The following is a 16,604-nucleotide window of genomic DNA, read 5'->3' as shown; positions in this document are numbered from 1 at the left end:
GCGGCAGACACACCCCCATCCACATAAACGGGACTGAGGTGGAGCGTGTCTTCAACTTCAAATTCCTCGGGGTACACATCTCTGAGGATCTGTCCTGGTCCCTCAACACCGCCAAACTGATTAAAAAGGCGCAGCAGCGCCTCCACTTTCTGAGGAGGCTTAAGAAAGCTCACCTGTCCCCTCAGATCTTGTCCAACTTCTACCGCTGTACCATAGAAAGCATCCTGACCACCAGCTTCACGGTGTGGTACAGCAGCTGCACCACAGCTGACAGGAAGGCACTGCAACGGGTGGTGAAAACCGCCCATCACATCATTGGTGTCCCGCTCCCTGCCATGGCTGCCCTGTCTGAGACGGGCTGGCAAAATCATTAAGGACCCCTCACAGCCCAACCATGGACTGTTTGCCCTCCTCCCATCAGGGAGGCGGTGCAGGAGCCTCGGGTCTCGCACCAGTAGGCTAAGGATTATTAAGGACCCTCCCCCCCACTTCTCATCAGTATTATTTATAGTTTATATAATTGATAGTTAAGCTCTTATTCACCAGAATATAGCACATGTCAATCTTTTGCACCTTAACAACTATCTGCATATGTGTATATGTCGATGTACATACACCATTATATCTTCATTTGTATATATTGTCTTCATCAGCATTTTACTACTTTGCACTCTGGTTAGATGCAAAACTACATTTTGTTGTACCTGTACTTGTACTATGTGCAATGGCAATAAATTGAATCTAATCTAATCTAAAAGAGGGGTCGGTTCCATTGATTCAAAAAAAAAGTTACAACATTGGAGTGAGAGGAGAAACGGGAACATCAAGGACAGAATTTATTTAATTTAAATGAGTGGTTGCTACAAGCTGCTAGGACCAAATATGCAGGAAAGTTTCAGACATAAAAAGAAAAAGTAGTGCTAAGGAGGCTTTCAAAATAAATATTTTTTGGCGGATACTGGGATAGAATGAACGGATACTGGGATAGCAATAATATGGAGCACAAAGGGGTAGGATTTTTGACAAGTGTTCAGAAGATATTGTAACTTTGATGCCAAATGGGGAAAGAAGTATTACTGGATCTGATTTTACTTCGGAGTCACGTGAGTGATTCCGTGAAGACCCCAGCTCCAGTGCGCATGCGGCATTATCGCACAGCTGTGCAACGCGGCCAGCGGGAGTCGGGCTAGCTCCCGCATCCAAGGACGTGAGGTAAGTACTTACCTTAATCGGGCCTTGTGATTTTTGCTCCAGGGGGAGCAAAGTGAGGCATGGTGAGCGGGCCCCGTTTCGACTCCAGCGTGGGGCCGACAGTGACGGGGAAAAGGTGCCACCCGGACCGCTAACGCTGCGGACCGCTGCAAGGAGCTGCGCCAATGCCGGTCCGCTGAACAGCTGTTCCGTACAGCCGCGGACCGGCGGGAAATTTTAAAAAACCCGACCGGCAGCCCTGCAGACTCCTGACCAGGAGAATCACCGCCCGGGAACCGCCACAATGCCGCCTGGAAAACGGCAGGCAGCCTCTACATGCAGGTAAGGGGAAATCTTACCAATTTACAGGTTCTACAGGAGCCATCTTCCTCCAAGCTGGAACAGGTTGGAGACAGCAAAAATGAGTATGTCTGTCTCCCCAAGCCAGAGGAGGTCATGAAGTTCACCTCCAGGAGAAGGACTGCCTGCCCAACTCCACACGAGGGTCCTTATCTGGGAGGCAGCCACCGGTAGCGGTGGAGCTATTTCAATGCTCCCGCTCACTCGACACCGAGCCGCTCCCTGTGCCGCCGGTGTAAAGGGGCACTGGCTGAATGCCAAGGGAGCTGACTCTTACCCCAGTGCTATTGCACTAGCCATCTCCCTTGTCGAGGGATTGATGCAACAGCGGAGTGGAGTGCTTTGCCTCCTCCCATTTAGCGCATCCTTTATGCTCCTTTTTTAAGGGCTAAGGAGGCCAGGGCTGGGCTGGCTTAAGTGCTGGGCAGGCGGACGAGAACAGCAGTATGCCAGGGGAGCAGGATCAGGAAGAGCCACTGGGTGTCGTGGGCCACTACATGGCTCCTCCACGCGACCATCTTCCCAACAAAAGCCCTGCAGGAACAGGCCTTTCCAGAGGCAAATCCGCAGGCAGCTGGGTCTCGTAGACTCACAGACAAGCAGCGAATTCTACAGAAGGTCAAGATGTTACCACCTTTGCTCGCCTTTGGTGCTGACGCCTAAGATGTTCCCATATTTGGGATACTCGACTGAACGATGGTGCATATAGACCTGCCCGCAACCCCGAATATATGGGGCTATGCAAACCGCTGCTGCGGGGAAGAGGGAGCAGGCTATGGGACGAGCAGGACATCACATCCAACACCCAGCTGGCAGCACCCCTCGGCATCCACCAGCAATATCAAACAAGGACTGGTGAAAGCCTGGTGACCGCTGCAGATCCCCCATAGTTCTTTTTAGACGGGGCCCAGAGCGGAGCCGTGGGAAGATGCGCCGCCCCACCGACAGCACCAGCATACCAGCAAACTACGCCTTCATGAAAAACAACAAGCATGGAGGTAGGTAGTCTGGTTCCTCCCAGTTTACACTAAAACAAGGGTGTTCTACTAAACTGCATGGGGAGTGGGCTAAGCATGGGATGCTGTCACAAATAACCAAAATATACTCAACAGCATTAGAGGATAAAAACGAATTCAAATTGGGCATTTTACTGCCAGTTCAGCAATGCGCCCAAAGGGCTGTTTCTCCCTCTAAGAAAAGAGAAGTGAGAAGGCAAGCTGAACTAAACAGGCACATTACTAAACGGATTGGAATTTGTATCGAATATATTCACCAAAACTATAAAAGATGATGAATGTAGCATCATCATTGATCTAATATCACTAAATAAATCTGTTGAGTATATCCACTCTAAGATGGAGGTGGAGTTTTGTCACTGCCAGACATCTGATCTCCCTAGGATACCTATGGGGAGCATTGATATGGGAGATGCTAACTATCTTATACCATACACTAGGATCATTATAGATACCTAAATATATTTACCTGGATCATGGATATCCCGGTTAGGGCAACCATGGGAGCATATAGCATTTCATATGGTCCAAACCTCCGCCCTAAACTATTAAAAATGGCCATGAAAATATTAAGAAAACAAGCATAATCATGGCACATATTGGATGATATCCTCATATTAGGGGAAACAAAGGAATTAGCTGTGGAGCAGTTCTAGCTATGAAACAGCTCCCTAAAGCTGAGGTTCATCCCACGCCCAGATAAACCAGAATTGAAGCGTTACTACCAAGGATTATCTGGGCTTCAATAACAATTCCGTCCATATGACTGTTACTTTGCCAAGACACTTGGGTCACTATAATCAAATCATGAATGTACCCACTGAAGCTATATCACAATTAAGGTGGTGGGCAGACATATATTTGGCATAGTTTTCAGCCCTATTATCATCACCAATCCCAACTTGGTTATTTTTTAAAAACCAATGCCAGTACTTTAGGCTGGGGAGCAACTAAACTCCATATCCAGCACAGGTAACAGATGGACCAAGTCACAAACATCGTTACTACACATACCGGGCATCAACTTCTTGGGATTGGTGATCGCCTATTGGGCTAAAAAGCATATGCATTTCAAATGCAGCACGTACATATGTGGTTACGGATTGATAATACTATGGTGGTGGCTTATATCAACCATATGGGGAGCATAATAATCATTATTGTGCAACAAATTGGTCAAACAAATCTGTCAATGGTGTGTCAAAAGACATTTTAACTATCAGCTGCCTATGTCCTAGGAAGCTAGAACACAGTAGGAGACACCATGTCACGGGGTACAATTTATGATTACATTGAATAGATGTCATAACCCAAAATATCTGCTAAATTTATTAAGCAGTTTGAAAGCCAGATATCAATTTGGTTGCACAAGACGGAATCACCAGTAACCCATGTATGTGACTTAGGAACCAGATTAGAGGCAGCAGCGATAGATGCCTATACGCTGGAAGGGGGAATTTCTGCTTTGCCTTCCTCCCTTCTGCCTCATCCGTCGGGCACTTCGCAATACAGATGGGATCTGTCTCCGAGATATTGAACGTGCCCGACCGGCCTACAGCCATGGTTCCCAGTTCATCACGACACGGTGGGGCGAGTCACCTATGGATTCCCTAGTGGACCATGGTTGCTGACTCAACCCAGTATCAGGCATAAGCCACCCATGCCAGGGAAACATCAAACTCCTGGGTGCAGGTTTTGAATAGACCTTACCAGGGACTGGGATTATCCAAAGGAACCATTACCACCATGTCGGCATCCCTGCGAACAGTCACTAAAAGCTAACATGGGTAAAATACTGCCACGACGCAGGGACAACGAACTATTCAACCACTGACGTATTGGAGTTCCTGGAACATCTACACCATGACTAAAAGGTGAGTTACAGTGCCGTAAATACAGCATGGAGCGCCTTATCTGCTTATCTAAAACCGCATGTCAGCAGAGCATGGGATCCCATCCACTGAAGGTAAACTTATGAAGGGCAACTATAATATAAGCCCAAAACACCCAGGTATATACCCATGTATGGGATATTGGTGTGATATTGACATACCTCAGAGAATGGCACCAGCCAGATCCCTCAGCTTGCTTAATCTATGTTTTAAAAAAGGCTCATGCTTATGGCTCTCGTACACGCTCAAAGAGTCCGGTCACTCCATAAACTAGACTGGATACATGGTGATTACCCCAGACGCATCAAGTTCATATTTAGGTCTGGTAAAATCTAACTCGCAGGTATATGGATTCGGCACGAACTAGCAGGGTCGAGATCGCCTGTGTTTTCCGTGCTGTAGTCGTTATATGGCTATATGGACCAGGAACGCCCGATTCACTGGTGGGATTCCGGGCCTACCCACCAGAGTCCAGGTTGAGTGTGGTGACCCATCTACTACTATATATAGACACAACCCACTATCTTAGAGGGAGAGGAAAGCCTATGGGTCAACCACAGTAACCCAAAACGGGGTACGAGCCAAACCACTCCAAGGTGGCTCAAACAGGTACTAAAAGCTGCTGGAATAGATAATAATACATTTAATCCCATTCCACTAGGGCAGCATTGGTATCAGCGGCTGAACGAATGGACATCCCGGTTGACCACATTTTCAATACAGCAGAATGGTCAAGGGAACCGCGTTCAGAACATTTTTTATTATAAACCGTTGATAAACCTGATTTAATTGCAGGAGAATATTACAAACTGCAATATTAATTTAAGCTCAGAGGAGCTCTGTTATGTTGTTATTGTTAACAAATACCTTTCTGTTTCTTTTGAAAGCAGATCCACTGGTTGATTACGATAACACTTCCTCCCTCATAAACTTCGGCAGTGAGTGAAATAAAAACTGTTACACGGTTTGAAATCACAGACCTTTGAAGTCTTCACGGAATCACTCACGTGACTCCGAAGTAAAATAGTAAGATTAAACGAGTACTTACCAGTACGAAGTTTGATCTGTATTTTATGAGGAGTTAAGGTGAGGGATTAAGTACCCGCCGCTCCCACCCTCATTATACAGATCAAGCTAATAAACTGATGTCTCGTGATCTTTACTATCTTACTTCAAATATTGTGTCTATTCTGTGATTTCACACCGCTGCTTCGAAGTATGCCGCATGCGCACTGGAGCTGGGGTCTTCACTTAATCCCTCACCTTAACTCCTCATAAAATACAGATCAAACTTCGTACTGGTAAGTACTCGTTTAATCTTACTATTCTTGGCAATGAGGACCAACTATCAGTGGCAGAACTTTTAGGGAGTAGCAATTATTTTATAAGATTCAGAAAAGCTGCGAAACAAGATAAGAAACTGTAAGGCAAGAAAAGCCATTTGAATAATAGTTGATTAAGAACAGGAGTAAGCTGCTTGGATCCCCAACAAGTCTGCTTTGCCCTTCATGAAGATCATGGCAAATCTTTTAGTAACCTGAAGTCCCAACACACCTGCTCCAGTAACTTTTAATTCACTTGCTTATTGATATAAAAAATATTCAAACCCTTTGTTCACTGCCCTCTAAAGAAGAATATTTACTAACCTGATAAAGGTTTTAACGAGTGGAGGAAATTAAGTAAGGTTTTGTGTATGCAATTATATGGACTTCCAAAAGGCACGTGGTGAATAGCCTATTTGATAATAGGCATGTCATCGAGAAATAAAGTCACAGCATCAATAGAAAATTGGTTAAGTGACAGGAAAAAGACTGACAGTGAAAATTATTATTTCAGATTGGAGGGTAGTTCAGCGCGTCTGTATCAGGGCCACTGCTTTTCTTAATATATATCGATGACTTGGGCATGGGTACAATTTGACAATCTGTAGAGGGCATAAAATTGGGAGGTTAGTGAACTGTGAAGAAATTAGTAACCGTTTTCGGGAAGGTATTGACAGGTTGATTCATTTGATATTTTTTGGTAATTTAGCTGTAACTGGCTACGTCTCTGATTGCTTTTAAGACACACTTAAGTCCTTAAGCAATGATGAACAATGGGATGGAACAAACTGATCTTTAGCCAGCTGCCCTCTTTAGACTGGCTGGTTAATTATATCTTTGAGTTTGGCTACTTCCTGATACCTTTGACTGGATGTTGTACTGGATGCTGGAACATCTCACCTCCTACTCCACTCCTGGGCTTACTGCTGAGACTGGGGCTGGAGCAACCTGAACTGAGAAGCCAGATGCAGTTTGCATGCTTTTCTTCAACTTTACACCAGTTTGGCTGGCGTATGAGGTGCAATCATATTTATTCAGCATATTTCAAGAAACACAATGCGGAAACAGGCTCTTTGGCACACCAGCTCTGCGCCGACCAGCGATCCTACACCCTTTGACCAATTTACAATTTTACCGAAACCAATTAACCTACAAACCTGTACGTCTTTGGGGAGTGGGTGGAAACCAGAGCACCCGTAGAAAACTCACGCAATCACAGGAAGAATGCACAATTTCTATACAGACAACTGGGTCGCTGGCGCTGTAAGGCAGCAACTCTACCGCTGTGCCACTGTGCCGTCATGGAAAGGGCAGAAATATGGAAGCAGTTTTATATGCACAATAATTTGAAAGTTACAAGCTTTATTTGGTGCGGTAGAGTTGCTGCCTTAAAGCGCCGGAGTCCTGGTTCAAGTCTGACTATGAGTGCTGTCTGTACAGAATTTGTACACTCTCCCTGTGACTGCATGGGTTTTCTCCCAGTGCTCCAAAACCTCCCACACTTTGAAGACGTGCAGGTTTGTAGGTTAATTGGCTTCTGTAAAATTGTAAATGGTCCCTACTGTGTAGGAAAGTGCTAGTGTATGCGGGTTGCTGGTCAGCACGGGCTCGATGGCCTGTTTCTGCGCTGAATCTCTAAAGTCTAAAGTAAAGTCTGTCCAGTAGCTGTTGTAATATTCAAATGGGAGTGTAGCTTGTTAGAACTCCATCCGCCATGTACAACAATTTTTAATGTATTATCCGATGCTCGCTCAACCTTTGCATCTTGTCTTGGGAAACAGCAGCAACAGGAGCATGGAGTTCTACCCAGTCAACATGTTTAAGATGCTGCTAGAAACCAGGAACTGTTGCATCTTTAAAAAGACACAAAGTGCTGGCGTAACTCTCACCCCACTCAGGCAGCATTTCTAGAGAATAATCTGGGGAAGGGTCCAGTCCCAAAACGTCACCTATCCATGTTCTCCAGAGATGCTGTCTGGCCCGCTGAGTTACTCCAGCACTGTGTATTTTTATAAGATGGCACAGCAGGAGAGTGATTGCAAGCGGGGTTGTCTGGAGAAAAGCCATAATGATGATGATCGGTAGACGTGGGTTACATCTGCAAACTTGAAAATCTGGGAGTCCTATGCCCTTTGGAAAATGTGTTTCTGAGAGTGAATTCTATTATTGAGATCCTGAGAAAGGACAAAGTATTAGAGAAAAACAAAGATGTTGGTGAAATTGGAGGCTAATTCACTGGATGTTTTCAAGAGAGAGTTAGATATAGCTCTTAGGGCTAATGGAATCAAGGGATATGGGGATAAAACAAAAACGGGGTACTGATTTTAGATGATCAGCCATGACCATATTCGGCCCTCACAGTTACTTGCAATAGAACCTGAGCCACGCAATTAGTTTTTATGATTTTAATTTAAATGTGCATGATAAATAATTTCACTTACCTGTCCCTAACCTGAATCCATTGACTCTTGCTGGGCTTTTCTCCATCCCCACCTCTCTTTTCCAGCTTTCTCACCCTACTCCATCAGTCTGCAGAAGATCGATTCCCTCCAAAGAAAAGGCTGGTATTTTTCCCCCTCCCATTGGTATGGAACATTTGCATTTTTCAGCTTGAAATTGTGCAATATGGTGCATACTGTAGCGAGTCTTATAACTTACACTTGAATGCAATATATATGCTTTAAATTGGATTGGAGTGTTTTTGAAAGGGGGGAGGCTTTGCGATCACTGATCACGGGCCTTGGGGGTACCGGGTGAGGGAGTGGAGCAACTAAGTGAGGAGAGGGTGTGGAAGAAGGGTAGGAACGTTTTGAAATTTGATGTATTAAAATCATGTTTTAGTGCACTGTAGAAGTATGATTTCAATGGTTTTTGTATGAAGTATTTTTAAGAGGTAACTTTTTAAGGGGTAACTTTATCCACACAAAGGGTGATGGGTGTATGGAACAAGCTGCCAGAGGAGGTAGTTGAGGCAGGGACCATCCCAACATTTAAGAAAAAGTTAGACTGATACATGGATAGGACAGGTTTGGAAGTATGGACCAAAAGCAGGTGGCGTAGCTGGGACATGTTGGTGGGTGTGGGCAATTTGCACCGAAGGGCCTGTTTTCACACTGTATCACTCTATGACTATATTATACCTCCACCATGCATGAATGCTTCAAAATCAAATGATCGAGTTTTATTGCTATACACTCAAGCATAGAAACATAGAAAATAGGTGCAAGAATAGGCCATTCGGCCCTTCGAGCCAGCACTGCCATTCAATATGATCATGGCTATTCATCTAAAATCAGTACCTCTTTCCGGTTTTATCCCCATATCCCTTGATGTCGTTAGCCCCAAGAACTAAATGTAACTCTCTTGAAAACATCCAGTGAATTGGCCTGCACTGCCTTCTTTGGCAGAGAATTCCACAGATTCACAACACTCCGCGTGAAGAAAGTTTGTCCACATCTCAGTCCTAACTGCCCCCCCCCCCCTTTATTCTTAAACTGTGACCCATGGTTCTGAACGCGCCCAACATTGGGAACATTTTTCCTGCAGTTACAGTAAGTGAAAATCTAGCAGGCAAGCAGGATGCTTTCTCCAACCACCCCCATTTGAAGTCCACTACCTTTCACCGTTTCTACCCAGTGCTTGGTACTTACTTCCAGCAGCCACTGGTTGTCCTCCAGGATGCACCGAGCCGCAGCCTGATCCATGCCGGTCACCTGGGCAATTCGACACAGAGACTCTCTCTCTCTCTCCCTCCTCTCTTCTGCTCTCTCTCCTCTCAACTCCCCCCCCCTCCCATCTCTCATTCCCCCTCTCTCTGTCTCTCCTCTCACCTCTCTCTCTTCCCCCCTCCTCCCCATTTCTCCCTCCTACCTCACTCTTCCCCTTGCCCTCTCCCCTCTCTTTCTCCTCTGTATCTATCTCTTTTTCTTTGCCCCCTATCTCTCTCTTTCCCCCGTTTCTCTCTTTCCCCCTCTCTCTTTCTTCCCCCTCTCTCTTCCCCTCTCTCTCTCCCATTCTCTCCTACCCTCTCCACCCCCTCCTCTCCCCTCTTTCTTCCCTCTCACCCCTTTCTTCCCTCTCACCCCTCACTCTCTCTCTCCATCTCTCTCTCTCTCCCCCCTCCCCTCTCTACTCTCTCCTCCACCCCCCCCCCCCCCTCTCTCTCCCCACTGTCTCCCCCTGTCTCCCTGTCTCCTTCCCCTCTATCTCTCTCACCTCCCCTTGAGAGTCTGTCCCTTCGGCACAGAGACTCTCGCGGCAGCAGCAGCGGCACAACGTTTCCGACGCCTCCAAGGCCCGGGACATGCACTGTCCGGAGCGCTCCATGGCCAGAGCTGCAGCGAGCGACACGCTGGCCCCGGCAAACACTCGTCCGCCCGGCTCCCCGCATCTGTTCCGGCCGCTGGTTCTGCTCCCATCCCTCCCGCAGCCCCGGCTCTCCAACACCCGCGGACCATGCAGTTTATCCGAGTTTTGAAATTTTTGTTGATCACAACATTTCTCACCACTGAGCGTGAGAATTTTTTGATGAGCGTGAGGGCGTGAGACTTTGCTTGAGGGCGTGAGTCTCACACTCAAAGCGTGAGAATTGGCAGCCCTGTGGTAACCAAAGCAGGAAAAACTGTTGAAATCTGCTTTGACCTAAATCACTGGCAATTCCTTCTCCCTCACTCCCCCCACCCTCAACTCCTTTCCCCATAGATGCTGTTTGACCTGTTGGGTTCCTGGTGCAGTTTCATTTTTGCTCCAGATTCCAGCATCTGCAGTCTCTTGTGTCTCCTAGTTAGACTTCCCTTGTATTTGGCACTGTAGTGGATGGCATAGATATTACATACAGGTTATCACATCCCGAGTCGGACTCTCACTTAACTAGCCAGGCAACCTAGGCAGTTTTTTAGGTTGCCGAATGACAGTTTAAGACGGCTTGCATGACGCGTGCGATAATCAGCCAACCTTTCCTTCACTTGCCAAATGACTCTGCTTTTAGATTGCCCGGCGGGACTTTAGGTGGCCATTGGCACCCGGGCAACTGTTAATTTCGAGCCCTGCTGGTTGAATGTTGTCTGGGTCTCGCTGCGTGCAGGCGCAATCTTGTTCATTTACTGAGAAGTGCCGCTTTTTTTACAGTCTTCTCTGATGTAAAAGTCGCAAAGTGTACTGATCACGTAAAAACTGTTAGCGGCAAATTATATTTGTCATATAAAAATAGCTTTGAACATATTGCACTTAGTCGCATGAAGTGTTAATGTGTTTTTAAAGTGTGAAGAACATTCCGTCTAGCAGTTACTAATCATTCCCGTGTTTTAACACATTGGTAAGGCCTGTACTCTACTGAGAACCTACACAGCTACAGTGGCCTGGATTTTGCAAGCAAAAAAAAAGGGATTTTGTCACGGCCCTTTACCTTGCTGAGTCCAGTAATCTCATCATTATTGGTATGTGGAGTGAAATTATATCAGTTCAACTGGCTTCTGTGAAAGCTGGAACCTGTGAAGAAGAGCAAGTTGTGGCCTTAACTTTGCTACTTCCCACTACTGCTGAAGACTACATCTTGAAAATATTAGACTTGTCTTGGCAGAAAAACCAGATCATTTTCCCGGAACATGGACACCCTTCACTGATTGCTTACAAGGATAGTACGGCACAACACAATTTAGGATTTAAATCCAACTATGGGTTGGGTGAGGTGGGTGTGGATGGGACGAGAGGCAGGTATATCACCACTTTTCTCCCTCTTCTTTTTGTTCTCTTTTACCCACTCACTCTTTGGCTACTCTACTTTGGTAGTCTATGGGTCCTATCTTTGCACAACTCACTTTGCTCTTTCTTATTCTTTCTCTTTTCTTTTCCTCTAACTTAATGCTAAAAAGTCAAAATTGAAGCTGTACAATAACTGTACAATTTGATATGTCATTTGTTTTACTCTTGTATATTTGCTTCTAATAAATAATAAATGAAAAAAAAAAGAAGGCTGCGATGTTCTTGCAGCTCCTCGTTCTGTTAGATGTTTTATTTTTCTCTGTTTATTTTCAGAATTTGGGCATTGCTGCAATTGTCAGTACTTGTTGCATGTCTCAAATTGCCTTTGAGCTGTGGTTGTCAGCTTCTACCCTAAACAATTGCAATGAAGGTGCTTTCACAGTGCTGTCCGGCAGGGAATTCTAGGATATGGAACCTATCCCAATGAACGATGGGTGACGTAATTTCAAGTGTGTGACATTGATGGGAACCTGCAGTTGGTGATATTAGATATGTTTGCTATCTATTTTCATTATGGTGGTAGGAGTGGGATTGGGAGATGCGGTTAGAATAGTCGGGGCAAGTTACTACAGTAGGTTTTGTAGATGGGACGTACTACAGATACTGTAAGCTCGTGGAGGAGAGAATCTATATTGGGATCATTGATAGTGATGTTTCGTTGGGTTGCTTTGTCCTGGTTGATGCCAATTTTCTTACGTGTTGTCAGTGTCGTACTTGTGCAGGCATGTGGAGAGTATTCCATCAAATTTGTTTGTGCCTTGAGATGATGGGGTCTGGAGGTGAGTCACCCACTGCAGGATTTCCATCTCTTTTAGTTTAGTTTGGAGATACAGTGCGGAAGCAGGCCCCACAGCCCAACAAGTCTGTGCCGACCAGTGATCCATGCACACTAATACTTTCTTGAACACTAGGGACAATTTCCAATTTTATCAAGTCAATTAGCCTACCAACCTGTGCATCTTTGGAGTGTGGCTGGAAACTGGAACACTTAGAAAACACCCTGCAGTTCACGGGAAGAACGTACAAACTCTGTACAGGCAGCACCTGTAGTCAGGATTGAACCAGGGTACTACTATAAGGCAGCAACTCTAAACTGCGCAACCGTATTGCCTAGTATTTGACCTGCTCTCGTATTTCTGTGATTTGTCCAATTGCATTTCCAACTCCAACCACAGCTAATTTGGCAGGCGTTTGCAAGCATGAACTGTTTCATTGGTTATGGGTATGCTTCTCTTTGTCATTCGCATGCACTTTATACAGTATTGCATGCATGTAAATCTGAGTGGCTTGGGTATGTTGACATTTTTAGAAAGGCCTATTTATTTCATGCATCTCTAGATTTACCACTTGTTCCCTGACTTGATGTTCATGGTGAAAGAATAAGCGATGCTCGTGCGGGACTGCAGGATCGGCAGATACCTGATTTCTATCTGCTAATATTATTAAATAATTATCCCATTTTACGCGATGTGGTGGTTTGTCATTCCGTATGAACTTGTCTCCCAAGTCTGTGCAGAACAATTACTTAAACATTGAGCTTAGACTTCAGCTGAACTGCAAGCATGCTATAAACAATACAACATGATAAAATCAGTCTCTTAATATAGTTGCTGCCCACCAACCTTATGGTAACAATTTCCTAAGTAGTTCACAGGACCTGCACCAGAACAGTACTATAAAACATGGTGATAAATTGCTAAAACGTCCCTGCTGTTAATTTGGGAGCAGCTGCACGATTCCTGGTTTTGGCTTTGTATTTCTGCTTCCTACCTTCGTTAGAACTGATATCTGGCCCATAGTTCAGAAGCTATAGGTGGATACAGTTGAGGGGGGGGGGGGGGGGGTGTATTGGCAGGTGGTTGGACAAAGGCTGTAGATGAAAAGACAAGAGATAAGGTGAGAAGATGTGTGAAATGTGAAGCCGGAGGAAGGAATATGGGTGGAAGAGGAAAGGAGAAATTCAGATGGGGCACAGAAAAAAGGGGGGGGGGGGGGGGGGGGGGGGGGGTGGGGGGATGTTAGTAGGTTAATTACCTACAATTGGAGAATTCACTGTTCATACCATTTGGGTTGTGAGTTACCTAAGCAGAGTTAAAATGGTTAACAACTGTGGTATCCAGCAGGCTTTGACAAACTGATAGCAGGTGTTGAACAAAATGGTCAACTGTCTGCATATGATCTCGCCGATGTAAAGGAGACCACATTGGGAGCATTGAATGTAGTAGAAGAGGTTGGGGGAGGTGCATGTGAACTTCTGTCTCACTTGCTCACCTGGAAGGACTGCGAGGTCCCTGAGATGGATATGATAGAGGTATTGGAACAGGTGTTGTATCTGCTGTGGTTGCAGGTACCTGGGGAGGTGGTGGTTTGTGTGGGAAGGGATGAGTAAACTAGGGAGTTGCAGAGCAAGTCTCTGTGGAGAGCAGAAAGAGATGGGGATGGGAAGATGTGACTGGTGATGTTATCATGTGGAAGGTGGTGGAAACTTCGGAGATCGATGTGCGGGTGAATGATACGGACCAGGAGAACTCTACCCTTGATCCGTCGAGGGGGAGCAAGAACTGAACTACAGGATACAGAGGATTTATGGGTGAGGGGGGGGAAACCATGTTTACTAAAAAAAAAGGACCTCAGATGTCCTAGAGTGGAAAGCCAACACTTGGAAACAGATGCGTTAGAGATGGAAAAATTAGTTTAGGCGATGGCATTTAGTTTTGTCATTAGCTTTTTGTTGGATTTTAAAAAAAAATCAAAGATGAGGTTATAAACCACAGAGACTTACAGTTGTTTCAATGTCTAACGTGCTCAAACTTCAAGGTTGGTGGAACTGTATACTTGGCTGTATATTTCTGTTCATTCATGTTCTGATAAGACTTAGGGCAGAAATATTGACTCTCTCTGTAGCTGCTGCCTAGCCTGCTGAGCACTTACTGCTTGTATGCAATTCTTGAACTTATCCATGACAGTATTCTGAAAATTGAATGTTGGCAGAACTATTTCATTGGATATTATATATTTTTTAAGTTGAAACAAAAAGCATTTCAAATAATTTTGGTGGAGAGAGTCAGAATTTGCATTTAAGATCTGTACTTTTTGATCAAATAGCTGGAGTTTGGGAAAGAATTTTAGTTTTTTTATTATTAATGTGAACGTTATTGCAATATGTGACCTAGTATAAGAACATATATGACTTGCAACAAACAAACTAGACAAACTCAATGGGTCGAGCAGCATCTGGGGGGGGGGGGATTGTCATCTGCATCAGGACTGAGTCTGTTCCAACCTTCACATCCCCCCTCTCAGATGCTGCTTGACCCATTGAATCTCCTCAGCACATTGCAGATTCTGGAATGCGGGAAAAATAAGTCTCTATATATTATTGACAGTTTGTTAGTAACAACGACAAAAGGTAATCGCGAGTATTGCAGCAATTACATAAAAGGCATCATACATCACCGAAGGTGATGTAATTAAGCCGATGTTATGCAAAGATGGAGGAGCTGTGTAGTTAAATCATTTGTCATACAATTGAAAATAGAATCATAAACAAGAGAAATTTTGTTGTTACCTTGCTTCTGTTTGCTTTTGGCTATTTTGCTACCAACAATTTATTTTGCTTATTGTAGTTAGTTTATGACAAATATTCAAAGTCAGTTTCACATGCCTTGTCTCTTCAAATTTCCATTTAATATCCTAGTGGTATGATGCATTATGAAATTACTGATTCAAAACCCTTTATTCAGTATGTTGTTAATGTGAAATGTTAATCAAAGTAATCACCTTGGAACACCATTTTTTAGTAAGTTGTACACTGAATTGCACTAAGCCCAATGCTCTCTCTTTAAAAGTCAAAGAATCCTCTTATCAATATTAAGTTTAGTTTATTGAGTTGACTTTGGTCAATATTCCAAAGGTGCTGCAGGAAATACTTTATCAACATCAATATGCCTATAACTGTATTATTACTGCAGGCATCTTTTAATCTATTTTGCAATTTATAATATGTATCCACTCATGGGATTAAGGGTTCAATTAAAGTATATGCTATATTTGAAAGTATTGTGGTGGAAAGCAGTGGGGTGGCATATGAGGGAGGGTTCAGGGTGATGAGGAAGCAAAGTAATTGTTGATCCAGCATTGATCCTTTCCAATGCCTGTGCAATCTGTTGGTTAATATTTAATGACCACTCTAATTCTCTTTCCATATTTGTTCTCCTAAGGTGTCCGTACTTGGCAATTCATCTTTCCCCTGTCATTCCTGTGTTTGCAATTATCCTCTTCATCTTTGTGATGGCCATGCTATTGCGCACCAGTTTCAGTGACCCTGGCGTACTCCCACGTGCTGAAGCAGATGAGGCTGCGTTCGTGGAGATGGAAATAGGTAAGCACGAACAAGCTTTTATTGTGATCTGCTTTTATTAATTACTTTTCATATGACAGGGAACAAAATTTGACATTTTTTAAGGAATTTGAGATAACCTTCAAATCATTGTTGGCCAGATCGGTGTAATATTGTGTTGTCTCGCCCCCTGATAATCTGGGTTCAGAAAAAAAAAATTTGGAGTAATGAAACTGAAATTAAAGTTTAGACCATTTCATTTCCATAGCTACAAGAAATGAGTGCAGTGTCTATTTCAAACTGGACTTTACCACTATTTTGATACTGGTTGTTATGCATAAGCTTTCACGTGCGGGAAGGAGATGTAATTGAAGTGTTAGAGAGTGATAAAAGATGAGAACATTATTGCAGTTTGAACGTTAAAAATTGTATTGACCCATTCAAGTGCTAATGCGTATTGACTTCAAATTGGATAGTTATATGGATGGGAAGGGAATGGAGGGTTATGGTCTGAGCGCAGGTATATGGGACTAGGGGAGATTATGTGTTCGGCACGGACTAGAAGGGTCAAGATGGCCTGGAATGTGCTGTACTGTTATATTGTTATGATCACTCATGTTACACATTGATACTTTCAAGAGAGAGCTAGATAGGGCTCTTGAAAATAGCGGAGTCGGGGTTATGGGGAGAAGACAGGAATGGGGTACTGATTAGGGATGATCAG

The 16,604-nt window shown here is 44.3% G+C and overlaps 1 protein-coding gene across 3 annotated transcripts in view; it reads left to right on the top strand.

Annotated features, from left to right (window-relative positions):
• Positions 1-16,604, top strand: part of zdhhc9 (zinc finger DHHC-type palmitoyltransferase 9) — a 78,736-nt gene that overhangs the window by 25,061 nt on the left and 37,071 nt on the right. For all 3 annotated transcript variants that reach the window (XM_055643747.1, XM_055643749.1, XM_055643748.1), the window contains exon 2: positions 15,762-15,922. In XM_055643747.1, the coding sequence (XP_055499722.1) occupies positions 15,762-15,922 (161 nt within the window). The remainder of the gene's footprint in view (positions 1-15,761; positions 15,923-16,604) is intronic.

This window comes from Leucoraja erinacea, chromosome 12 (genome assembly GCF_028641065.1).
Source record: "Leucoraja erinacea ecotype New England chromosome 12, Leri_hhj_1, whole genome shotgun sequence".
In the NCBI taxonomy this organism is placed as follows: domain Eukaryota; kingdom Metazoa; phylum Chordata; class Chondrichthyes; order Rajiformes; family Rajidae; genus Leucoraja; species Leucoraja erinaceus.
The sequence above is the reverse complement of the archived record's forward strand: the minus strand, read 5'-3'. Positions and strand labels throughout refer to the sequence as shown.